At 37.8% G+C, this 26111-nt stretch overlaps 1 protein-coding gene across 3 annotated transcripts in view; it reads right to left on the bottom strand.

Annotated features, from left to right (window-relative positions):
• LOC114871497 (serine-rich adhesin for platelets-like) overlaps positions 1-25872 on the bottom strand; it is a 31598-nt gene extending 5726 nt beyond the window's left edge. For 2 of the 3 annotated variants that reach the window (XM_029177463.2, XM_029177466.2), the window contains exons 1-5: positions 25211-25872; positions 12891-12946; positions 1416-1477; positions 1220-1343; positions 461-617 (exon numbers count right to left, since the gene is read on the bottom strand). In XM_029177463.2, the coding sequence (XP_029033296.2) occupies positions 461-617; positions 1220-1343; positions 1416-1477; positions 12891-12924 (377 nt within the window). In that variant the 5' untranslated portion in view covers positions 12925-12946; positions 25211-25872. Of the gene's footprint in view, positions 1-460; positions 630-1219; positions 1344-1415; positions 1478-12890; positions 12947-25210 lie in introns of all 3 variants that reach the window. The other variant, XM_046289152.1, reaches the window with a different exon arrangement.
• Positions 25873-26111: the final 239 nt, after the last annotated feature.

Below are 26111 nucleotides of genomic sequence, written 5' to 3'. Positions count from 1 at the left end.
ATCGAAAAAAATATTTCTATTACATACAAATAAGTTCTCAAAAATGAAGTATTTATTTAATTGGCCAAGATAGCCTAATTTAAGAATTTCCCCGGTTGAAACTGTCATGCACAAGTGAAAATAACCGTTGTAGCCGGTTCACCTGTCGCTAAAATTTTTATTTTCTTCTGTCAGAACGTTCACCAGGCGTTTCGTAAGGACCAAAGCTGCATTGGTTCGCATACCAGTTTCTAGTATCGTGACTGATACAGAATCGAGAGAGGCGTGGACGACGGTAGTGATTGCGCGTGTCGCCGGTTTTTGATCGATCACTTCGATTGCATGCGTTTCCTTAATATTAAGTGAAAGTTTGTAGCAACATTATCGAATCAGGTTTGCGTTACGAACAGGAGCGTAACCTTTGAAGGACGGATGGGAAGGACAGCGTTCAAATGTAATTCTCGCGAATTTATCGATTTACCTGAGCGTCACCGCATTGTTTCCGTACAGTTCCAAATTCAAGTTGTAGAATCGTTCGCTCTTGCTGCAATCGACTTCGTCCACCCTCTCGCACACCCTGGTTTCCTGATCGAAGACGGTCCCATTCAGACAAAGGAACTTTATGTCCATAATCTCGTCTGAAACCAAGTCTCATGGTGAAGGACAGGGTCATTATTCGGGGATGCTCTTCTTCGTCATGATTCTCGAAACGAGAGTCAAGTTTAATAATTCTCATAATTAACATTAAATAAACATTCGCTTTTCTATTTCTTCTTTTACAAACGAAAGGGTTAAAGGTTAAGAAAAGAACAAAAGTATGTCTCGGATTGCACGTCGATCGATCTCTCCCGAGGAGTCGAAGTCAGACGTTCTCGACTTAGGTCAGTAAACGTTCCTCGACGACCGTGACATTCTCTTCCTCGAGCGATCTCTCGATCGATTACAAAACTTCGATCAGCCGCTCGCCAGGCCCCCGGGCAGACCTCTGGATCGTTCGATCGCTCGATTTGTCGAGTCAAGATGCTCGTTACATCCGACACCGGTTTAATTATCGCTTCTAATTGTTACGATATCACAAGAGTTCGATCTTTCGCTGACTAACATGGAGCGATTAGAAGCACGTGACAAAACTATATGATAATTCGTTCTTTATTTATAAGACAAATCGAAAAGCAGAAATAGTTTGTGAAAGTATTAAAAATTTGGTAGATTCTGTTTTGTAACAATATTGCTGAATTACCTTTTTGTCCAATGGTACAAACATGGAACATTTGACATCCGGCTTCAACGTCTGCGTAATATCCTCCAATCACCTTTCCCTGACACGAGAAGTTCGTTTCCGGTAGATTGTCGAAGTCCAGATACTTGTAAAATGATTTGTTGTATATTTAGTTGTATATTGTATATTTGTTGTGATTATTAATAATAATACTCACGCCAGGTTCCCCCGCGCTGCATAACACGAAGCCATGCTGGAGGTTGAGGATCGACAAAAAAGCTGTAACATAAAAGAAACCCTAACTCATCACGCAGTAATGGTACATTTCGTGGAAGTAAAAGTGTCAGTGGTAGCAGGAATCCAATTTTCCCGTTAGTAGAAAATGAACGAAAGGGAAGTGTGTCCGTTGCAAGGATAATTTACTTGTCTAATTTATGCAGTTACGAGACACTTTTACTCGGCCAGACCCTGTTGCACCGGTTACAGTTATAATTATCAACTATCGACATGCAACGAGATTGCTGTACCAGAATATTCTGTAAATTTCTCAACGGTTTTAAAATAAATTTCCTTTAATAAGAAAAGGCGAACACCTACGGAAATATGTCTTTACATATACCGTAGATTTTTAATTATTAATACTATGAACCAAAAAAGAATTTTTAGAAGATTTTTTTAGATAAAAATGGAAGCCGGATCTGCAGTGAAACAGAAAGTAAACAGTCGTTCGACGCACCTACGGCAACTTGTCACCGGATCTCCGTCAAGAGCATTGATTTCAATCGGGTGACAGAAAAATGATTATCGATAAAATAGAATGTCCAGGGGAACAGTATCGATCGAGTGTGGCCATTTGTAGGCCGAGGTCATCCGGTACATACACTGGGCCATCCAATCACAATCGTCTCAAGATCCTGTCGATCTTGCGAATTTAATATTCGTTATCGAGGCCTTTTGCATTGGTGCACCCATTCATAGGTGTGAACAGGCTGTTTCATAATACACGGATATCAAATGTGGTCAAATGTGGGTCAAAAGTAGACAAAGGACCTGAATCTCTGAACCTCCTGACGTGGAGAAGAATACAAGTTTTAATTTTAGGAATCCATTGTATGAAAAGTTGAGAGTTTTAACGAATTTTTGAGGTTAGTTTGGCGCCATGTTGGCTTTGCACAAGTTAGATAAGGTTAGGTTAGGTTAGTTCTTGGACACCATTTTGATGCTCCTCTCCGTGGACCAATCAGATAATAGATTGAGGTCAATATGGCGTCAAATTAACCTCAAAAATACGCTAAAAACATTCATTTTGACATGGACATAACTTCTAGAGTTAAAACTTGTACTTTTGAATCTTTCTCATTGGATGCTATTGGAGTATATAAAAGAAAGTCAATAATTTTGTACACCCCAAAGTAAAGTTCAACTAAGGATTTTATATAAGAAGGCTAAGCTACAAATCGTTTCTCGTTAAAGCATCATTATTATCTTTCATAACTCGATTTCCACGGGTAATTTACCTCCCGTTCGAAATCCAATCGTTAAGAATGTTAAATCGAACGCGATTACCAACTGTGCGCATAGTTTCGCCTGTTTTTTATTCGTCCATTTACGCGGTAGCATCGTCCAACCAGGCAGTGATATAATCTTTTCAGCGCGTAACGTCTGTGTGAATCCCGTGACATTTAGATCTGTTCGATGCCGATGCTCATCTTCAGGATATCAAACAGATCCTGACAGTCGTATCGGTATTTCGAAATTCGTCAACAGACCATATGATGCATATCCACCAATCAGGAATCAGATTTTTATTTAACTTCACTTTGAAATTTCATTAACATACAGGATGTTTCAAAATACGTGTTACAAACTACTATCTGTGATCTACCAATGGTACCAAAATGATACTTTTTTTTAAATTTCATCTGTGAATAAATAATATAAATTTTAAGGCTAACTGCAACATATTCTATTTCAAATCCAATCGTTCGACGAATAATTAAACAAAATGATAGTAATTATCGATTTCAAGCCCAGACCTTTAAAACTTGGGGGGCCCTATCCGATTCACGGAATCGTTTCTCAAGATTTAATTGTCCCATTGTTGATCCTGGTTAAAAATCCGCAGCTACTAATTGTTTTATTCGCTCGATAATTTGCAACGTGGGAAGTTCAATTGTTACCGGGGTCACCAAATGTTTCTGTTACTGTGTTTGGTAATCCTCGTGCCGAATAATTTATCATTCCAATCGATTTACAATACCTAACCAATTCATTATGGCAACCACTATTTCCCATTAATTATTTACACGTTTATTTTTACAAAACGTAATGATAATGTGACAATTATAGTAACAGGATGATTTTTCTAATATTTGATCATTTTTATTTAGTTTATGTGGCGTATATGGAACCGCAAAATGGTGTTGAGAAAATGGCACAAGGTGAAAGAGGAGCAAACGCGACAAGTATCAAATACGAAGGAGAAACGAGAAGAAACCTAGGCTCGATTATCGCAACAGTTACAACCATTACCTGATATTACCGTTACAGTAGCGTCACTAAGGCATTACTACATCCAGCTGGAAGATTGCTCAATCTTGCTCATCTCTCGAAAGGCTCTCCACTTCGTTTGCGGGATTTGTTTCACTCCTTGATCAAATTATTATCTGATAATTATAATCAATGAACTTCGTATTATATCTCGAAATGAATTCTTACAATGTCGGGTTAAATTCCATGAAATAAATTATGCGTTGATGAGGTATTCAAACTTGAATTTACAACCCAAAGTATGGTTTGTAAAGTTGAAAAATTTTCAAAGAAAGGTTTTGGGAATTCTGAATATTATTGTACAGATTTTTTTAAGACGCTGTAACGCGATGCACAGAGGCAGATTCTTCTTGATGTCCTCATCAACATGCTAATTAGGTAATTGACGTAGTCTAGGACGCCTCCGCACTGATTTTCAGACATAATCACTTCCTGGTCTACAAAAGCTCTTTCCACATCCCGTGCTTTAAGACATCAACTCATGCATATGTTTCCTTTGTTAAAAATATAACAAATATAATCGAATTTTTTTTATTGGATCGTCACTTGGATCCAGAGGGGCAAGATACTATAACAATTATTAATTATATTTATTATTGCAAATAATTGCAATTAGTGATCATTTATTTATGACGTATATTTAACGTTTCGAGTAATTCTGTAATACATAGGTATTTCCTGCATCGATATATCGCCCACGCTGGCTGACGGCAGTGCATTATCGACGTTCCTTCGTAACCGTGGATATTCGGTGTAAAGGGGGTCTGTACCTGTGCTGAAGAAGGTGAAAGGTGCTCTTCTTACGTGACTGTATAATACAACCGGGTGCCCTTTGGCGTAAAAGTTGTCGGAAGAAGCGGTTCGAATTTAATTTAAAAGAAATCAATTTTTCTTCTATGAACTGGCGACAGAAATACGCTGCTTTAACATTTCAACCAGGAATGACGAGTTAACTCGTCATTGGAAAATGCTACTTTAGAGAGAATGACGAGTTAATTCGTCAAGAAATTTTGAAGATGGCTCACATAAATTTAAAATCCATACCTTTTTAACCCTTTAACTGGGCATGACGAGTTAACTCGTCATTGGAAAATGCTACTTTAGAGAGAATGACGAGTTAATTCGTCAAGAAATTTTGAAGATGGCTCACATAAATTTAAAATCCATACCTTTTTAACCCTTTAACTGGGCATGACGAGTTAACTCGTCATTGGAAAATGCTACTTTAGAGAGAATGACGAGTTAATTCGTCAGGAAATTTTGAAGATGGCTCACATAAATTTAAAATCCATACCTTTTTAACCCTTTAACTGGGCATGACGAGTTAACTCGTCATATAACATTTGACTCACACACCGTTGTACACGTTCTGTAGGTCTGGGTCATCACTGACCCAGCCAGCACCGTTCGAAGGTTAATGTACGAACGTAAGGAAGTATTTTTCGACAGAGAAAATCATACTGGAACTCTGAGAAATAAATGATCCGGAGGATGAACGATTCGAGGCATGCAAAAAGATGTTCGCGGCACGATCAAGAAAGGACAAGACACGCGTTGTAAGAAAAACAAGATCTACGGTGGATGAAAGTGAAGGTGAGCAAAGAACCGTTGGTTCGTTGCAAAATCAAGCATCGACGGTAAAAGGACAAGAACCTCGTAATTTGGCCCGTACGTCATCGCTTTCTAACGATTATGATGTCACGAGGCGTCATTGACGTAAATGGGCCGGCCAGATGTAGATGAATAAAAACACTTAACAACTGTAAAAGCGTTCTGACAGTGTTTTAATAATACATCAGGTAGCAGTTCTTTAATGGTGAGCGATATACTCATCATAATGATTTATTTTTGTAATTTAATTGAATGGTATGTATTATGGAACAGTTTATTATTAACTTTATTTTTTTTTTATTATTCAATTATGAAGCAATAGCACTTATCATAATTGATACATTGACAAGATAAGTTAGTAGCTGATGTATTACCAGTGTTAATGGTAGGTAACATTTGTATTATTTTCCTTTTTTTAAATAAACATTTTATATAATTAATTAATCAATTTTACTACTTTCATTTCTATTTCAGTTTCAGTGAAAATAAACAATAGTACCATTATACATCTGACCTGTTACATCACCTAGCGCCTACATAGTAGTTCTATTTTTACCAAATCTAGTATATTATCCTGCCGATATTTCCTTCTTCCTATTCCACTTTCACTTAGTTAATCGACTCATTTACAAATAGATAACTAAGAATATGCTTAGCAAAACAGATACACTCCTGGTCAAATCAAACTTTCCTAAGAAAAATGGGGATATCCAGGATCCTCGCCCTTCTCCATAGACATCTCCGAGGAGAATGACAAATGTGTGCTCGGGGGAGGGGCTATATTTATAGGCCTGTGACCTCCCACCACTTGCGTGTAAACATTTACGCGGGAAAATTTGAATCCATATTTATTTATTAATCACATTCCTCAGCTACCTGCCAAAAACCCATTTATCACTCGAACACGAGTGACGTGGGAAAGAAAAATTAAGAAAAGTATCAAGAGTTAAAATCCACAGACCTCGAAAACACTTCAGATACAAATGAATTCTTGTTGGACGATTAGAGGAAGAGGATAACATCCGCGATCATCTCCTGAATATTTATGAGGATGTTCCTTCAGTGTCCGAATTCTCGTCATTTGTAAACTTTCACCCAAACCATCTGTGCTCTCGCTTTTTTCTCTTTTAAACTGGCGAGAAATATCAATGTATTAGAGATCCATCGTTGATGTAAACTTTCTACCCCGATGGGATGTCATCCTGGTACCCTTTTCGAGTAAATATTTATTTTCGCGTGGGACCACAGGCAGTGGGCAATATTATTTTTTAAACAATGAATTCGACAGGTAAAAGGTGTTGAAAGACTCGAATATCGAGAACTTAAATCCTGATGTTTCAGGATACCAGTTAAAAACAGTGTTCAATGAAAGAATGTTCCCTATTTTATTTTGCATTGTTTTACAGGTAACAAAGTTTCATCTAAATCAAAATGGGATCCAATAAAAATACCTTCGAAACAAATTGATCAACGCGAATGCAACACATTTATGCAACAGTGTTCCCTGTTAACGTATGCAAAGCGGGAAACGGCGAAACTCGTTACGAAACTATCGGCTACTCGAGCGATTTTCGCGTATCCGCGCGGAACGCGTGCATAGATCGATAGATCGCGGTCCTGGGGCTGGAAGGTAGATCAGGTAAATCAGGATTGGCACGTTTCAACGGGGAAATAAATTGATCCGCTTCGATAGTTGCGCGCTGTACACGCGGCTTTCGTTTATGAGCTACCTCCACCACCGTTTCATTCGATTCAACGAGCACGCTTCGATCCTCCTACAAACGCGTTCGAGTATTTACGTTCGACTGGAAGAATTTTTCGTTTCACTGGACGAATTGTATGATTTAATTGTTTATTTTTAACAATGCAAGATTTTAATTTTAAAAACATTCCACTGTAAAATGATAAAATAATTAATATTCTAATAGCAACGATCAATCATAAATTTTAATTATATCAAAGCTATTAAATTTTGTTACAAAATTACTAAAAATATAGAATTTTTGGAGACTTGGAAAAGTAGAATAACTGTTTACAGTGCGTGCACGTTGCAGGTAACCAGTGTAACTGGTGCCTCCGCTTCCGGTTAGAGGCGTTCTCCAGCCATGTTTCCCTGCGTTTCTGGATTACGTGCCGTTGTATGTGGGTACGTGCCGGTTCATTATGCCCAAGAAAGTAAGAAACAAGCGAGAACGGAGTCATTGCTATTCGAGGGCCGCCGCAGGAAACGGAAGTTCTCGATTATCCACGAGACACGAGAAGTATTCTCGGATCGCAATGTATTCCGTGTATGATACAGGACGAAATAGTACGTCTGATGAAAATGTAACGAGAAAATGATAAATCGTCGTCGTATAAAGAGGATTCCTTTAATCTATTAAAAATGGCACTAGTAAAGAGTACCATTAAACGAAGGATTTAATGAAACTCAAGACTTCTTTGTCTTTTGAGTCAAACTTTTAGCATCCACGAGTGACATTTAATTATGAGTGACGTCCGTTTCCTCCACTCATTCATCTTTCTGCTACTCAATGAAACTCACTCGCGTTTGTAGCAAGCGGGCTTGCGTGAGCAGACACGTGTTCGTGTGCATAGATGCTAGATTTCAGCCTCAACAGAGATTTCTTTCGATTGAACATTTGATAGGTTGCAATAAAATATACAGTAGGCGTTCGCTAATTCCCGGTTGAGAACGTCTTACACACGTGCGTGCATTCGACACAATAAATCTGCTTTATGCAGCAGGACATACATGGAAAACTTGTATTCCAAAAGTGTCTTTGTTATTGAAAAATCTTGAATTAAATTTCAGTAATTAATGAAAGTTATCCTTCTATTTTCCTGAAATTTCCAAGCATCAATCCTTCGACTAATAAGCAAGATCCAATACACTTTCACGTAGCTTTCCTTCAAATTTCGCAGACAATAACTTCCTCGAAGGAACTTCCCACAGAACATCGAAGGAACTTCGGCCATCAGCTTCATTGTCTGTCGTTTCGTAATTAGCGTTAATTAGACACTGTAGATACAGTACCGTTCAAAAATTTCAGATTACATATAATATAAATGTAGTGCTTCTTTCGACTGAAAATTGTTGTTTGTTAAATATTTATGAAGAATTCAACGTGAATTTAATTTTCCACCTAACATAAAAAATAAGTCCAATTTCTTAAAGAGTTTCTATAAAATTTCGTGACTTTTGTGCGGTATTGTACGTACACGTGACGCAGACAAGGTGAAAACCTAACGCAGAAATAGCGAAAGGTCGTTGCGTGAAGTTCAGAGCCTTCAGTGAAAGACACCATTGTTCCTCCCATAGGTACTCATTAGAATTAATTAGGATGATGCGTGTCTTCGATTATACGACATGCTTCTGGTTTCCGTTCGCGCGAAGTTTCATTTTTATCTTCTAGTTTTACTTTCCCGCGTGTTATAATATATACAGTAGACATGCGATAATTAGCCGTTTTTTTGGGACTCTGGAGGTGAGCAGCTCAGAAAACGGGTAAATATAGCAAGCCGATAATATCTGGTATTCCTAGCCAAGGTTTTGGCCAAGAGTTCGAGGAAAAAATAATTGCAGCCATTAAAAAATTTTTAATAATTCAATAAAATACACAACTAAAATGATTTCTCGCACTGAAATATCTTCAGTGATCTTAACGAGCTAAAATTTTCAACTTTCGTGTATCAACACGTAAAACAGTGGTTCGCCTGAATTATTTTCCTTTCAGCATCGACTTTCCATTTTCTTTGCGCATTCCTCGACACGCTTCGTAAACTTTATTAGTGCACACTGATAACGGCGTTACTTTCAACCATATTTCGTATTTCAACTGATGCACGAGCATGTTTAACAGGCTATATAATTGGACGTGATTACAGGCATGCAGCCAGGAAACGACAGAAAAAGCAGTTGGCAATTAATTTTCTTGGCCAAAAAAAATTTTCACTCGTTTTATAAGAAATGCCTCATCTCTCATAAAATACGTCCATTCAGTGAAATTTACAAAATTGATCATTCCTTGATCATATTAGATTACATCATCGTAGTATAATTAAACAAAATGCTGGTGTTATTTATTAGTTATTACTATAACATTTCTAACAATAATGTTAAGAATGTTCAAGAAACCTTACATGTCCACACGTTTTTCTCGTGTTCGTATGTCTCTTTTGCTCTCGCTGCTGTTCTATCTGACTTTCCTTCTTATGTAACCGCGTAACTGCAGCGCAAGGATGCGGTTAGACCTTTCGAAGCGTGTCTCTGGACGGTGCCGATGTCACGTAAGACGCACGTTACTCAGTCACGATCTTAATTTCACTTTGTCACCTTAACCAACACGGCATTGGCTGTTCAATTGTGACAGATTCGGTACTGAATCAAGCTTCTTTTCTCTAATCCTTTTGTTCAGATACATGTACTATGAAGAAGGATTCCCATTTAAGGAGGTCATTTATAGGCGATTTGTTAATCATCCAGCTGTTAAAATTACACAATATTAAATAGAAAATAAATTCATGGAATAAAGTTGCTAAATGTATGAATCAAAAAAAAAAAAAAAGCGGTAACCCATCCCGGTATATCCGCGCTCAACTTAGCTTAACCTCGAACGCAATATTCAAAGATTTGTATAGTTGAAATATGCAATATTAAATAGAAAATAAATTGATGGAATAAAGTTGCTAAGAGTCTGAATTAAAAAAAAAAAAGCGGTAACCCATCCCGCCATATCCGCGCTCAACTTAGCTTAACCTCGAACGCAATATTCAAGGTTTGTATAGTTGAAATATACAATATTAAATAGAAAAAAAATTGATGGAATAAAATTGCTAAGTGCCTGAATCGAAAAAAAAAAAAAAAAAAAGCGGTAACCCATCCCGCCATATCCCCGCTCAATTTAGCTTAACCTCGATGATCAAACGAAAACTGAATCATCTTTACATGGGCTCAGCATCTCAGTGATTGTTCCGTTGAAAAAGAAAGAAAGCAATTGTGATTAAGTTGGAATGAATTCATGCCCAATCATTTGTTCAGAAATTTCTCACGAGAAGATTTCATCGAAATCTTTCGTGTCACGAGTCGTTACGTAATTATGCATTATGCGTCGATATTAATCGAAAGGTCGTCGAAATTACGAACTTCGGGTTAGGAGTCTAGAAAGTCGTGGAATTGTTCAATCACGCTATAAATAACCAGCTGTTTGCAAAGAGTTTTGCATAACGGCGACTCGAATGAAATAATTAACTTTCCTTTTCGCGACTCTTTCCTAGTCATAAACACAATAGAAAATTATTTGTCCAATTAATCGAACGAAATCAAATGAAATTAATTACTGTATACAAAATTTTAAATAAAGAGAGAAGGCAATATCACCAACCGACTATGAGGGCCAGGGTTCGAATCCCGGCGGGGTCAAAAGATTTTTTATTTACATTTTAATTTCTATAATATACATAATTCCTCCATCAATCATCAAGTGAACAAAAGGAATTTCTCATTTCACTTTCGGTCGCGATCAACATTTTCACCGAACCGATTCGTTTCCCCCGATTTTAATTGAAACACGGAAACCGACCGCGTATCTTTTCGATCGTTTGAAAAATATTCTTCCGCGTGTTTCACGCTTCTGCTTCAGGGGCCACGCAACCTCGTTCGCCTCGTCTCGAGCGGAACTTTCTTCTCGCGTTGCTCGTGACAGCCGGCTAAAGCGAGCAACGGTGCTCCTCTCCTTTCCATCGTCCGACGATGCGGCTTGCATCGTAAACGCAATTCGATGATGATTCATTTGCGACACCATTCGCGAATCTGCTTACCCATTTACAGTTGACGACAGTTTGTTTCGGCGCAGTTTAGTCTGAGGGGATTATGAAAGCTTAACGAGTCGAATACCGTGGCGGTCATTGATATCTATCTCTTAAATATATTGATCTAATTAGTTCAAGAAGATCAGCTCCAAATCATCATTTATCAGTTTCATATTATTATTCCAGTTGATGTCTAACTCAAAGTGTTGAGTCTAACTCACAAGCACTGATCCAATTAAATCAGTCTCAATTACAGTAATTTAACCCCTGAAGGAAGCCAATTTGCAGTGACTGATTGACAGCCACACCTCGGCCAGAACGAGGCTACAAATTGTAATAAGAAGAAAGTGCAGGAACGACCTTAAAAGAGGTCGTGCAGATGCCAATAAAAGGCGAACGAACAGACGAGACCTCCGTAGACGAGGAATGACTCACTGATCGTTGCATTCGTATTACGACTTTGCAAGGGCGTTTTTAGATGCGTTCGTAGGATGCCTTAAGAGAATCTCATATTTCCAGCATCGTCTTCCAGCTTTTTACTGAATAAGGATTTTACTATCTTGTATTCTTCCGCTTCTCAATCGTTCAACGCAAGGGTGGGCTAGGCTTATCTTTTTTTATAATAGATTCCTTGTCGAAGGAATTTGATAGTGTTCAATAATATAAATAAATTTATTCAAATTTATTCAAATCCTTTAATCTTGTAATTTATGTTCTCCCCAACATTCGCATAGAAGATTTAAAAAGAAAACTTGTTTATCGTTAGTTGCCATCTCTAAATATGCAAATATGAATTTAAAAAGAAGTCACAGGAGATGAAACAAAAATAAAGGGGATTGTTTAAAATAACTGGCAAATAGAATAATCTGTGCAAAGAATGGAATTTGTATGCATCATCGTTTTTGGTCTTAAGGACCACCGATCGGGATTATAGCGCGAAATCCAGCTAGGTACAAGTGTCGTTCGCGTATATTTACGTTCACGTGGGAGTTAAATGGATGTTGCATCGAGGAGAATCGGTGAATGGAATGCAGTCTCGTGGGACATCCGTCCGTGAAACGTATGCATCGCGGTCGAACCACGTGGGACGATCGTATAGCCACTTGTTTGCGATTTTATTTTAACCCTTTTGTCTACGATCGGCTTATGATTCTTTTTGATTTTATTATTATTTACTTTCAGGTATTTATATACTGAAGAATTCGGTACTTTACCTCATCAGATATTTAAATATTAATTCAGGTGAATTGTTAATCAAATGCAACGCTAACACAACTAATACTCTGGGTTGTGAAAAAGAAAATTAAATAAATATCAGTATTACGAGATTAGTCTTTGATTCATCGCGATCGATATCCTCCCCGCGAGTCAGCTATTAAATCAGTGCTATAGAAGGATGCAATTGCAGCCCGTTGCATGCACTCTGCACTTCTTCCGTGCATTGTTTCGTTCCCTCTGCCTTTCGAGGACCTTGTATGCAATGACCGAAGTTGAGTTAGGTCAACCCCGAGCGGAGAGTGCAAATTCCTTCTCGGTGCATTGTTCTTACGATGCACCATATTGCATTCCTTTATTTCAACCGTGACAAGGGCATATGCGTGCAACTAGCGTGAGCTTTGAACCGTGAGAGGGTTGAAAATTGAGCCAAGTGAAAAAATAAAATTTTCACTGATGCTGAGAATTATTTTCTATGGGATTGTAAAATAGGTAAAAAGAAACTCACCGTGTAGCAAAAATCCATGCAGCGCGAGGTTCATGGCTACGATCAGTTCCTTCAGCCTGAAAAATAAAAACAATATTACTTTATTAATGTACGCTAAATAATTTTGAATAGAAATTAAAATAAGAAGTCTAAGAAAGTCGAATTGATTCAAAATGGCACTTTTTTAAATATACATTGTTTTCCTTCTTTTTTCCCCGAGTATTGCAAAAATGAGAAAGGTGCAAGTTGCTGGCAGTTTCAAATCGTCCTAACTCTCGGATGATCGATAAAATCCGAACATGTGCACGCAGTACTCGAAGGTCCTTGTCGAGGAACAATGGCCGCGTTGCAGCGGAAACAATTCAGGTCGAGCACGTATAACGCGCGTAACGGTGCTCTCTTGCGGGGCACAAAACGGCAAACGCAACAGCCTGAAATTATTAAGCTACTGCATAGCTTCTGTCCACTACGGTAATAAGTCATTAACAATTATTTTATTAAACAATCAAAATGATTTTCTCGGACGTCTAAATCCTCGTTAACTCCTCCATTCTAAAATAACTGTTACATAGGCAACGAGTATCCTTATTTTCATATTTGGCATCATTTTATGTTTTGTATAAAAAGACATGTAAGAGGCTGCAAAATAGGACCACGTAACTATAGGGTCAATGAAGAAAAATATAATGATTCAGAGCTGGTAATAATAGTGACGTAGCTAGCGAACCACCCGGTGGCCCATCACGAAGACGGCTCTCTTCGGGAACATCGAGGTGAATACAAAATCGGGGAACACGGCCGTCGTTCACGTGCGTGCAATCGGTAATGAACCGTGCACTCTTGTCTTTTGTATCGTAAACTATGAGCTGTCGCCGAGAATTTCGCGTCTGTTTTACAGAGAAATGGAAAAATTTTACTTTGGCATAAAACAGACATGTAGAGAGCCCCAATTCTTAAACATTCATCAAGAATTTGTTGACTTTCAAAAATGTAATATTTAATAAATATTTCTACAATTTGTTTGCAATCTAGATACCTGTATGCATCCTTTTTTTAATAAAGAAATTATGTGAAAAATGTGCATAAGAAAGTGGCACCACCCGTTCCCTTGTTTATTTTCTCCTGTTCGTATCCGATATGCGGGTCTCTTTCGTTTTAAAGACGATTTTCACCTTACGTAAAACCGGCACATCGGCCGTGACTCGTTTCCATGGCGAACGACTTTCCCCGATTCTGTATCGCGAACGTTACAAGCTTTAAAAAAACGATCGATGCCACGCCTTTGACCACCTGGTTGAAAATTACTTGATGACTTCAACGACCAGACAGTCTTAATCCTTTAGGATCATTTTGCAAAACAGGAAATTTATTTGTTGCGTGTCAGATGGGGAATTTCGAAACATTTTTCAACGATGAATCAGCCATTTTGTGTTAAGTATTTCGAACGAACGCTTATGCAGTCATTTTCTTTAAACCTTAAGCTTCAAATTGATATACCATAAGTGCTATTTGATGATAATTTTATGTCATGAAATCATAGACATTCTGTTTTGAAATCTGTCATTTGATAAGGTATAATCTAATACTAAGCTGGATTGGGTGTCGATTTGTCGAGGTGTCTCTTAATCTTTACAAGATGGATACTTTAGTGCTTAGGTGATAGTCAGATATAGGGTCATTTTGACCCACAGCAATATCTGCTATTTAGGTAATAAACTCTTGTGTCTTTGACCCATCTATGAAAAAATAATTTAATTTTGTACTGGATCACTAATGATCTAAGCAACACGCCAGCAGCAAGCATATTAATGAAATTCCCGAGGAATTTATGCGTACACAGAGGCAATGTAGTTCGTCGGTTGCTTCAGACGTCCTTGGATTTTCTACTTTCCAAAATAGACAAAAAGAAGACGAAAAGCAAAAGTGGAAGAAAAAGAAGAAGAACAACGTCAAAAGCCAAGGTATGCTAAACGAGTGTTCTTAACCGTACGTTCCGCTTGGAATTCACTTTCCTTCTCAACCGTGGAATTAGAACTTGACTGGTGAAAATCAATGATTATGATCGATCTCTAATCGATTGCGGTTTCACTGATCCATTAAAAATTCAGTTTAAACTCGATTCACTGTTAATACCTGAATTAAATATCTAAATACCTGAGTACTCGAGTACTCTAATGCCTAAGTACTTGGGTACTCCTGGGTGCATTTTAATGCCGTTGATACTGTCAGCAAAAAAATCATCAAGTGTCAAGGTAACGTCATCAAGAATTTATTTCTTAACTGGTTGATTTAAGATCCGCCTGAAGCGGCCACATTCGAGCGCATCCTCGACTTTCTAAAAGCGATCGACTCGATCGATCGTGCGAGTTTTATTCAATCCTCTGGCGAGTCACGAACTGGCTTCTTCTGTTTTCAAAGAAAACGATTTTCCCGTGACAACTGAACGTGTTACGTTACGTTGACTCACAATCTTGTTTGAGAACGACTCTCGTTTCCTGCTTGGAATCGATAGACCGGATATTGCCTGCAGCGTCGCGTGTCGAACCTCCTCGATGATCTAGATTCGAGATCTTGGTTATATTCCATGTCCAGACTTTGTCTCCTTCGGTAAGATTTTGTTATTCCTTTTCTTCTTTGAAGTACTCAAGTACGCAGGCATTCAGGTATTTAAGTGATGAGCTTAAGTACTCAAACATTCGGAGTACTCGGATATTTAAAATACTTAAAATTTATAGGGTTGGGTTCTAATGGCTTAGATGCACAAGTACTCAGGTATCCAGTCGGTACTCAAGTACTTAGGTGTCGGGGTACTTAGATACCCAGGCACTCGAGCACTCAAGTACTCGAGTACTCGAGCACTCAGGTATCCAATCGGTACTCGAGTACTTGGATGCCGGAGTACTTCGATACCCAGGCACTCGAGTGCTTGCGTACCCAGATACTCGAGTCCTTCGATGTCCCGGTACTCAAGCACTTAAGTACTCGAGTACTCAGGTATCCAGTCGGTACTCGAGTACTTAGGCGCCGGAGTACTTAGATACCCGGGCATTCGAGTGCTCGCGTACCCAGATACTCGAGCCCTTCGGTGTCCCGGTACTTAAGTACTTAAGTACTCGAGTATTTTATAAAATAATCCAAGTATTCTGATACCACTGGTACGAAATACCAATCATATGTCTATGCAAAATATAAATTTGCATTTTAATCAGCATTTAAAGTCGTTAAATTTCCTTGACATTCTAAACAGTCAGAAATGATTCTTAAAAACTTCCGAATCAACCATATGCACAATTTCTCTCATACGTTACATCCAACTTTCTTGCAATTCTTACGTAATAGAGTAATTATCGCTACAACGATCGACTGCATAGTCTTACTCAATCGATCACTATCGCGATAAATAACCTGGCCAAAAGATGGCCCGTGTTGGTGCGCTCGAAAATCAAGTGAACACCTGTCGGCTCTAACAGTTACCTAGGATCAGGCAATGATCGGAGCCTATCGACCGAGAAAATCTTCGACATAGTTCGTATATAGAACGAAGGTAAACGAGGAATCGTGATCTAGCTGGGTATTCATAAATCAAGTGGAAGCGCACCTCTCGATCTACCGTGTTCGAGGAGAACGGACGATTCTAGATCCACCGATGAATGGATCGCGATCCACTTTTGTTTTCTTTCTCTTGAACCGTGTCAGATGGAAATTAGCATTTAAAAGAGGAGATTCTGATATTTTATTCTTGTATAAAATGCCTTAATTTTAAATTTTAAATACCTCAGGAATTGATGAGTTCTTTAACATTGTATCCTTCATACTTTTTCATGTAGAATATTTATAAAAATTGATCTATATGAAAAGAAATATGATATTAAAAAAATCTTAGGAAAATTTTAAAGGTTCCTTCACCTAGATTTGTGATCATCATAAAATTTTTAAAATAATGAATGTAAAGATTCAAATGGGACACCCTATAGCGAAGCCGTTCTCCTTCTAAGATCTGTGTCTTCAGTAGTGAGATCCGATCTTCGTTGCGAGCATTATGCTTCAATTCGAGACGATTTTATGGAAAGTGAAAGCAAACGAAGCATCGCTTCGAGTGATCAATTAGTCTTTGTCTAAATCATCCGATTCCCACGATGCGAGAGACCAGATTTTCAATCTGAATCATCGTTTCGAATACGAAATTTGTTCTTAAACGTTTGAACCCTTTCTGGTCTATTTATTAAGAAGTTCAATTGATTTGATGCACAAGAATTTTTATATTTCCAAAATTTTCTCATTAATTTATAAGGCAAACAATCATTAAAATTCTCGTGTAAAAATTGCAAGAATCTTGTGAAAAGTTATTGTAATATTCATGTTTTTACATAACCAAGGGAGAAGATTGTTCCTTACCCAGCGTTTAAATCTCTGCACGGTAGAATACACGACCCAGCTGGTTTACGAGCAACATTTGCATCATCCTAATTAACGAGTGCAATTTGCATTAAAGGTAACTAATAGCGTTGAAAAATACTAAATTATACGGTAACTTGATTTATAGATCGTTGTCAGACAGTGGATGATTTCGAAAATATCTTGAAACTCGAATAATTATTTTCTACCCTATCTCGTGATCTTCCTTCAATTTTTTCTAAGATATTTCAAACATGGAATTTTACCAAAATTATTTGTTAATGGCTTCATTGATTGAAACTATAACAACGTGATGTTGCAAAATGCATTCAAACTGTAGAAATGGAAATAAGATAATAACGAGATCGATAGCTTTCTCCTTATACTACTCTAGAAATTATGGTCTCACCATATATGCAACGTTACCAAAGGAAGGAAAAAAAGAATTCACGATTGTGGCGAGACTTCTTTCTGGCCCGTCTGTCTGGTAGTCAGTACACGATCATCGATCGCTGTTCAAGATTATGTAAATTGTTACACATTAGAAAACAAATCCTCCGTTCTCTACGTTCGATCGCGCTTGAAATGGTCGATTTGTTGATCGCTATGCGATATCCCCACCACCGATCGCTGACCCAGGTTGTACCTTATTACACTTTCAAAATGCCCGCTGAAAGTAGGAATTCGAGTGACATATTTTCAGCCATACGAATTCCACGAACCGTGTTTTATTAACATACGAGAAACTGTTATAACGTGGCCGTTAGGAATAAAGAAGTATCTTAGCATGTTCGCGGAATATGTGAGGTAACATTAATTATTGTCGTATAACTTGATGTAGTACGGCGTTACTTGAAAATTCTTTGGAATTTTTGTTAGAAAATTCTTCAATTCCTCGAACACTGAATCGTTAAGTTATTGAATTATTGATTGGCGAGTCATACCATTTTATAGACTTCCAAGTTCCATTAGAATATTTTGTATTTAAATACGTGGAAATATGAGTATCCAAGTACCTGAGCAAGTACTGTGGTCATAGTACAGTATTGAGGGTCAAGGTACTTGAAAAAGTTACCTTAGTACTTTACTGCCTCAATAGATCAAATACTAAGTACCTAAGCATTTCGAATACTAAAGTATTCCAAGTACTTTCGCATTTCGAATTCTTGAGTACTCAATTTGCCAGAGTACATGTACTCGCGAGTACCTAAATACTTGAATACCGCAATACTTAAGTTTAATAACACTCCAAGGACCTAACCTTGGGTACCTAATCTTTAGGTACCCAAGAGACTTCATATTTTGCTTTAGACGAGAAATTAATGTTTTCGAAAGTTATGGCAATTTAAATAGCAATTTCTACTCACATGCTTGGTACATGTCTGAAAAGAAACGACTGAAAAGCAAAGGACACCATTAGAAACTGTTACATCAAGTTTTTTGATACATTACACGTTTTGAATTGTTTTTCAGATAGTTTTAGCGTTGAACGATCATTTGATCCATGCTATTAAAATCGCTTTAGAAACACTTTCTCCTTTTCGAAAAACATTCTTTAACGACCTCGATAATAAAACGACACCTCGAAATACCGAACTTACGCTCCACGAACCTGTAAATTTCACTTTACGACCACGATCGACATGTTCGACCATTTTGTTACATTTATACGTTGTTACAGAATACTGTACGCCTACGTAACTCCATGTAAACGAGGTCAATAATCGCCCTTAGAGGGTTCTGTGGCATGGAAAACAAAAATTTATGATAAAAACTTAATTGCAATAATAAATTATCAATCCCTAGCCTTTGCATAAGTTATCAAATTTCAACCACTTTGAGAGGGATTTTCATCCCTTAAAAATGTTTTTTGGCAAATACAAAAAACCTATCGTTTAATATATTTCAGTTTCGTTGAAATGAAAAGGAGGTACATTGAAATGTTTCCTTGTGAATGACTCACAAGAAGCGAACACGTTTTTCCTCAAGTTTTCTTGTACGATCGATAGTTCTCGAACGATAATCGATACCACGTTACGCAAGCCTGGCGCGAAATGCATTGTGAGACTTTCCCGAATGTGTCATATTACGGAAAGAGTAACTATAATACCTTTCATTCGATGTTTGAAACTGTTTTTTAACCCTGAAACCGCAGCTGTGAAACTTCTTTCACTCTATTAGATACACCTGTCATTTTCGATTATGTAACGCCGTGTTCCTCAAACTTTTTTACTCACGATACATGCTTTTTCATGCTCGTAACCATGTTCATATAGACACTTCAAACAAGAAGTGTTGTTTGTTCAAGAATATTGATGATTTCGAAGTTAGGTTTCGATCTAGTTTGATTTAATAGCTAAAATATTTAAAAATACTCTTCTTTTCATTTCTTGTTTTCTAATTTCCCATAAGAGTATATTTTTAGCAGAATTATGCTCTTATTTCTCTTATGGCGTATCTCACGGAAGTGGCAGTCCAGTTTCCTGTGTTACTACCGGTGAAATTGCTTGGGTGGGTATACTATTAGGTTCAGGGAAAGGCGGTTGAAATTTTTCCTATGCCGCTTTTCCTTATCAAATTATATTTTTCAAATGTTGGATTATAATTATTCTATTTTCCTTGCGATTTTTAATCCAATGTACATGTAAACTCTAACATGTACAACACCAAGCATGGTAGGTTTCCCTAGGGAAAATAGCGATGTACAGTACCAACCCTGGTAGATTTCTCTAGGGAAAATGGCGATGTACAGCGTCGAGCAAAGTAAGCTTCCCTAGGGAAAATGACAATGAAGGAGAATACTCCACCTAATTCCCAATTTTGTGAAAAATATTTTTTCAAAATGGATGAAATATTAAAGAAAATTTTCTCAACTAGATATTTAAACACGAGTGATTTTCCCTAGGGAAATGCACCATTCTCAGTACTGTACCTTTACTTTTCATCTCAATTCGCCTGAAAGCTTCTCGCCTTGGCTCGTATCCTTGCACGTATTGAGTTTCAACGACTGAAGCTCAATGTCCAGTTTCACTATGCCTACTCTGGTATAATAAAGTCGTCAGAGGATGGAAAGTGCGATCAGGGATCTTGGAATATTGATTCGAAACTGGACCGTGCTGGTTCCATGACTAACTTAATTGAATCGCTTCTAAACTCGTTAATTATACTCTCACTTTCTTTAATTAGCATGAAAGCTGTTGGTAATTGATTTGTCATAGTATCCGATGAAGTGTGTAGATAAAGGTGTCATTTTACAAATTAATTATTTAAAGCAAAGTTGATTTAAAGATTTTCTATTGCAATTTTAATATACATTCTTGGATCATGAATCACCCTTGTTATCAATAAAGGGTTATTTTTGGAAATATTTTGGAAAAATAAAATCATGTCGATAGACACAGAAATGTTAGAATTAACTGGCAAAAAATATAGTATATGAAGTCGACTGAAATATCATTTCCGCGATCTATAAGCGTTCGAAGTTTATCATTTTCGACTTGGTTACAGCAGAAATTACGCAACCATGCAGAACTGGATTTCTTAAGCGATCGAGCGCGAATTAAAAAAGAAACTCGCGACCGCGCTGATTCGAAATATACACCTAATATGCAAATGCACAGAAGCAAAAATGTTGAACGTTTCATTTGCTTTCCTTTATCTCCGCTCTCGTAATACACTTTCGCGTCTTAGATAATAACGTGGAAAATATCTTACCGGCTTTGTCATTCATCTATTATCCGCGAAGCGGAAGTGATCGAACAGGTATTAATTAACCGAGACGATCGATGCGTATCGATTTCACATTTCTTCGACCTCGACCATCTCTTTCGAATGATTTCAAAATGAATACTTAAAAATACTTGAAATTTTATTTTAAAAGCTGGTTTCTGATGCCGTATCGATAATTGAAGTGTTAAATCCGCAAATAAGGCTTATCATTAAAAAAAATGTTTTAACAGAGCACAATTTCAGAAAATCGAGTGCGAACAAATGCGACAACAAACAGCTGACATTTCACAGCTGGTTACATAAACGCTTATTTCCGAATCGAAACAGAGAAACTTCTATACTGTCGACTAGGATACAACACAGCGAGTTGTCGTTATGGCGTGCCAATAAGAAGCCCAGAACCGCCAGCAGCGATAGTTGCTGGACAACTGGGTAACCAGTTAGCTTTCATTTTCGATAACCACTTGTTCAAATGTCTGCATTCTTTCGAAAGGTCGGTAATCGCGCGTAAGACCGTGGTCAAAGTAGCCAAAAAAAAAAAAAAAAGAAAGAACTTGGAACCAGTTGATAAATCTAATCAATTTTCCAAGCTAGAACTTATAATTAGTAGTTTGTCCCATGATTGCATTTAAGATCTTTTGTATTTATTTTTATAGAGATATCTAAACAATTTCAATGAAGGAAATGAGGAGAAATTGAGATTATAGAATTTCACTACGAGTAATTAAAATTTTTGTTTAGGGTGGGATAAATTTCTCTAACAAATTAATAAAAGATTTTACAGGCTGAGAAACATTTTTTATGGGGTTGAAAGAAGAGCTAGCCCAATCCTGACTCTCACCTTAGTTACCCCCAAGGTGGTCCTATAATTATGACTGGCAGTGTACATCTTCAAGTTTATGGGATCCCATTTTCATTAATGAAAACTGTTCGATAATTCAATAGACGATTCACAGTGTAAACCGGTTCGACGAGTGTGGTCCATCGAGAGAAAGGCGTTCATTCAATGGGGGTGAACAATAAATTATTGCATTGAACTCGGACGCATTCATATGCTAAACAATAAAATTTACGCTGTTCCTTTGATTACGTGGTCCCTTCTATAAGATAATTGCAAATGAAATGGTTGATTTATTTTCACAATTTTTGTATGCATGTCAAATGCATGACATAAACATAACTCCTAGAAGATTTTTATCAATTCTACTTCTAAAAAATTTGATTACCGTTTTATCCCACAGCCTACCGCATTGAAAACACTAGCTAACAATCGTGTATGATGAATTGTATCGTTGAGAAGAATGTTTAATTTTTTACTTAACGCCCAGCATCTTGGCGAAATAGAAATCGTTACGACGAACATTAGTCATTATTGATCCCCTGGATTTATTGCAGCCGATATGCAATCAGGATCGCGTTTCTTGCGGCGTAAACAAGAAAGCATTCTCTCCCGACGTTATCTAACTGCGAGAAATCTAAGAGTTTCGTTTCACTTCATGGCAAGCCACCATAAATCAAAGCACCACTCGCGTATTATCGTCCCTATCAAAGCCACATCATCGGTTCACAGATCAATAGAGCATTCTTGCATTGAACCAAAGGGTTAACAAATTCAGATTCCAAGGATTTCATTCAATATTTAACATTCAGACAAGAATGAGAGGCTAGAAACATCCTAAAACAGGTGGTACAACTCATAAAGAATGATTAGACTTAATAAAAATAAGATGCCACTTTGTATACCACCAATTTTGGAACACCTTGTATATGCATATTTGCAGAAAGACTTATGGTCTTCATTTCATGGATATTTCATAGGAAACAAGATCCAGCCCTATCCGCGGCTGAATTGTCTTCGCGTAGTCATCAATCAATGACACGGTCGAGACACGCTTTCTTAATGCCACGCCGCCATTGCTAAACAAAAATAAAGATTCCTCGCTGCCAATCTGGGTATATTCCTTACGCAACAGGTGGCAAGCCTGACTGTTGGGATCCCCCGTGAGGATCCGCGACAAAGTCTACAGAAGGCGCCTCAAAAACGTGTCTACATCTTTGTAAATGTTTAGGTAAGCGTGAAAATCGAATTTTTATTCAATTCCGTCTTGTAATGGATCTTTAACACCTGTGTTAATAAGTGAGTAACCATTTTTGGATGAACGTTGATGAATTCACGATGTTGCGATTGAAATATTGCCAAACTTATGGACATTTCTAAAATTCGTGTCATGTTCATAAACAGAATACCTGAAGTATCTGGGTACACCATGTAAATCAATTGGACACATTTTGGTTTGGTTAGGTTAAGTTAGGTTAAGTTAAAGGTTATACATAACCTATATTTGGGTGGCGCTAGTGGTTCCATAAGACACACTAGAGTGTTTTAACAATTTGAAACAAAAAATATTGCAAAATTTTGTAGAAGAATTAATGAAGAACCTCCAGCGCCCTAGGGGAATCTAGTAACTCTCGTATGTTCCAACCATCCTACTACCTCTTCCATCGACCACACAGTCGATCTGGTAAATGATGGGCAATAAATTAGCCTGGATAGATGCGTGGCAGCGATTCGATTGTACATTGCCCAATCCCCGGGAAAATAGCAGGGAAACACTTGCTCGGCAAGACAGTTCCGCGTTAATTTACCGAGAACACGGGGCCTTTTTTTGGGCTCGGATGCGATTTATGCAAACCACGGTCTCGCCGGGGATCATTTCTGGAGCAACACGGTGTAATTGATTGCTCGCTGTGTCCTGATTTCAGCGCACACTTCCCTGTGGAAAATCTGCGCTCGCTAATGGAGTCTCTTGCAGAGTCCAACACGGTAATTTAGAGATGTCTATGGATTATTAAGTGGCCTGCTGCTGCAGCTATATGTGGGGTACTCTACTTGTTGGGAGGTATTATTGAGAACGTTATCCTAATTGATCGATGGACTACTTTATTCGAAAGGAAAGGCAGAAATCGATGATAAAATTGAGGTAAAGTGGTCATACTCAGTGAGGAGCTTACATAAATCTATGGGAGGAATAATTTAGGGATCTCTGAACACTATGACCTAAGGTTTTGGAACTGATCTTACGAACCAAATTTGTCTATAAGGGAATTAAGTGTCGATATATGAAGAAATATTATGATAAGATTGCTAAACACTCTAACTTGTTACTATTATATAACTATGACCTAATGAAAGTCCAATGTCGTAACTTACAAATATCTGAAATGCTATTAAGTACCGATGCGTGGATAGTGTTTAAACGATTAAGAAGCATTATGTCTTAATCGATGCACAGCGATTTTTGAACTGCTTTATAAGAAAATTACTATGAAATAGGCTAAAGAGCTTATGTAAGATGTTAAGTGGCAGATATTCTGATCACGGAAAAGTATTATAGTAGACTTTACTAAGAAGATCACCACAGTTGATCTAAGGAGATTGGTAGACTGCTTTACAAGAAAGTCTCAAATAAAGGAAGTTAAAGGCTCTGAGAAATGCTAATTTAAACTGCCAATACTACGAGCTTGTTCAAACTCAATGTGGTGACTCAAACATCTTCATGTCCTGTTGAATAATGTACATTGCCAATGAACAACTTTGTATTCTAATGATTAGGAAGTAACATAACAGAGATCTAAAAGATTATTGTAATGCTTTACTAGAAAGTTGCAAGTAATCTAAAAGTAACAAAGAAAGTTAATAGAACATGCATACAAGTATAATTATCCAGATTCAACTATAAAGTTCCATGTATGCTAAATTGTTAATTTATAAATTGCCATAAATGATATTATCTTATGGATGAACCCATCCCACTAATATTAATGACAAATATCCATAATTGTCCATGTCATAGACCACACATAGTCCATAATAATTATCAACCTACAAGTTCCTGTATGACAAATCAGGTGTTCATAATGATCACAGAAACTTGTTTTTCCTATGCATCATACATAAATTACCAGCTTCTGGAAACTTCAATGATTCATTAAATATTTTCCAAGTTAATTTTGTAAGTCACCCTAAGTATGTAAAGAAGGAACAAATATTTATTTAAAAAATTGACTTCAAAAAAAACAAACAGAAAAATCCCAGAAATGCATGTTTTGTTGATCCTCCTGAGTAGGACAGAGAACTTGAAGGATTCGAATCAGTGACTCGAGTTCCATCATATGATAAGGGGTCAAAACGGTCAGCGAGAGAGAAGATCACGAACCTGAGGTATCCCGCGAGCCTCAACGATCCCTCCAGGACGAGTGTACGTTCGACGACCTCTGGACACTTCTGTCCGCGGATGGGCCACGACAGGACGAGCTATCTGTCCCTGGAAGCACGCAGGATCTTGCGCATGTTAACGCACACAGCTCGCTGTTCACAATGGACACAATTCATTCTGTCCCGGTGCACGTGAGTGCTCTCATCCTCGATCGATCCTCGATGAACCTGAGCCACCGGTTTCTACCTCCTTGGGATAGATCGGTATCCACCTGGAGATATCGCGTCACCGGACTAAACAACACTTTCTCTCCGCGCCGTCACGAAAATAACCACAGACGAACACGTCCTTTTACCGATTTCTTCTAGTCACGAATTCCTAGGCCGTAGAAAACCGGCACGTGCCACCTGAAAGACCCACGGATCACTCTGGACCAAGGCTCTAGAGGCGGCTAGAGCGTATTGTGAGTTTCCTGGATCAATTTTCGATACGAAAGAATGAAAATGATTCCTCGGATCACTTTTCGGATACAACATACACTTTCTTCTTGGAATTTTCTATTTTTATTTCATTGGAGAACTCGCGGGAAATTTGAATTTGCTGAGTTTGAACGCACGGCCTCTTAGGACACGACTCGGCATCTGTCAACCTCGCTCCATGGAAGCGATCGTCAGACTAAAGTCGTTCCACTGGAAACCGAGTACGTGCATGGGTTTCTTATCCCTCCTGTTAGCTCGAAATCTCGCCATCTTTCTCTCTCTCACGCCTGTTGGAGAGTGAACTCGCTCCCTCTCGCTTCGACTTTCAGGTGACTCTGTTACCGACGGTGGAAGGGATACCAAATCCAAGGATACCTCGAGTACCGATTATAAAAAATAATTTGGCGTCCGGTTTCGGTGCG

Source organism: Osmia bicornis, chromosome 16, assembly GCF_907164935.1.
Source record: "Osmia bicornis bicornis chromosome 16, iOsmBic2.1, whole genome shotgun sequence".
NCBI lineage: Eukaryota > Metazoa > Arthropoda > Insecta > Hymenoptera > Megachilidae > Osmia > Osmia bicornis.
The sequence above is the reverse complement of the archived record's forward strand: the minus strand, read 5'-3'. Positions and strand labels throughout refer to the sequence as shown.